Source organism: Rhea americana, unplaced genomic scaffold (assembly GCF_003343005.1).
Source record: "Rhea americana isolate MKP2758 unplaced genomic scaffold, rheAme1 scaffold_784, whole genome shotgun sequence".
NCBI classification, from domain to species: Eukaryota; Metazoa; Chordata; class Aves; order Rheiformes; family Rheidae; genus Rhea; species Rhea americana.
This window is the reverse complement of record NW_028186961.1, coordinates 11,946-12,928: the sequence shown is the minus strand read 5'-3', so window position 1 is coordinate 12,928 and position 983 is coordinate 11,946. Positions and strand designations below refer to the sequence as shown.

At 76.0% G+C, this 983-nt stretch overlaps 1 protein-coding gene across 1 annotated transcript in view; it reads left to right on the top strand.

Moving 5' to 3' along the window:
- Positions 1-43: 43 nt before the first annotated feature.
- Positions 44-983, top strand: part of DPYSL5 (dihydropyrimidinase like 5) — a gene marked incomplete at its 3' end in the record, with an annotated part of 9,969 nt that continues 9,029 nt past the window's right edge. The window contains exon 1 of the mRNA XM_085322529.1: positions 44-304. Coding sequence (XP_085178655.1) covers positions 44-304 — 261 coding nt within the window. The remainder of the gene's footprint in view (positions 305-983) is intronic.

Below are 983 nucleotides of genomic sequence, written 5' to 3'. Positions count from 1 at the left end.
GGCGGGCGGCCGGCCCGGGCTGACGCCGTGCCCTCGCAGAGCCATGCTCGCCAACGCGGCCACGATGCGGATCCTCATCAAGGGGGGGAAGGTGGTGAACGACGACTGCACGCTGGAGGCGGACGTCTACATCGAGAACGGCATCATCCAGCAAGTGGGCCGCGAGCTCATGATCCCCGGCGGGGCCAAGGTCATCGACGCCACCGGCAAGCTCGTCATCCCCGGCGGCATCGACACCAGCACCCACTTCCACCAGACCTTCATGAACGCCACCTGCGTGGACGACTTCTACCACGGCACCAAGGTACCGCCCGGCTCGGGGCCCGGGGGCCGCGCGTGCCCCGTCGCTCCCCGCGGCGGTGCCCCCGGCGCCGGGGCAGCGCTGCGCCTCCCGCCCCGGCTCCCCGCGCTGCGGCGTGCGGGGGGCTCCCGGGTCCCTGGCCGAGAGCTCCGAAAGGAGCATCCGCCGGCGCCGAGCAGGCGGGCACGGCGCTCCGAGCGAGGCCGCCTGCTGACGCGGGGCGGCTATTTAAAGTCGCCCTGTTTTCCCGCGGATTATCCTGCCGCCTCCGGGGCCGGGAAAGCCCGGCTCCTGTGCCCAGCCGGGCCGGTGCCAGCGCCGGGGGCCGCCAGGCAGGGACGGGTCCCTGCGGGCACRGACCGGGCGCCTGCAGGAGCAGCGCTTTCTGCCTCCGGGCCCCTCGCGGCGCTGCTGGGCTGGGGGCGGTTTGCACGGAGCAGGGAGCGCTCGGCCGGCTCGGAAGCTGCGCTCCGCGCCCCGGCTGCTCCCGCGCGCCCCGGCTGCCCCGAGGGGCAGGGCTGCAGCCGGAGCTGGGGGCCCGGCCGGCTCCTCCAGCCCCGGGGAGCGCCGCGGGGTCTTTGCATCAGACCCGCTGCCTGCAGCGTCCGCGACCTGCTGCAGCCCGGCACAGAGCAGCCCTTGTGCGGCGCCGGCCGTGCCTGGCCCCGCGGCGGGGACGGGG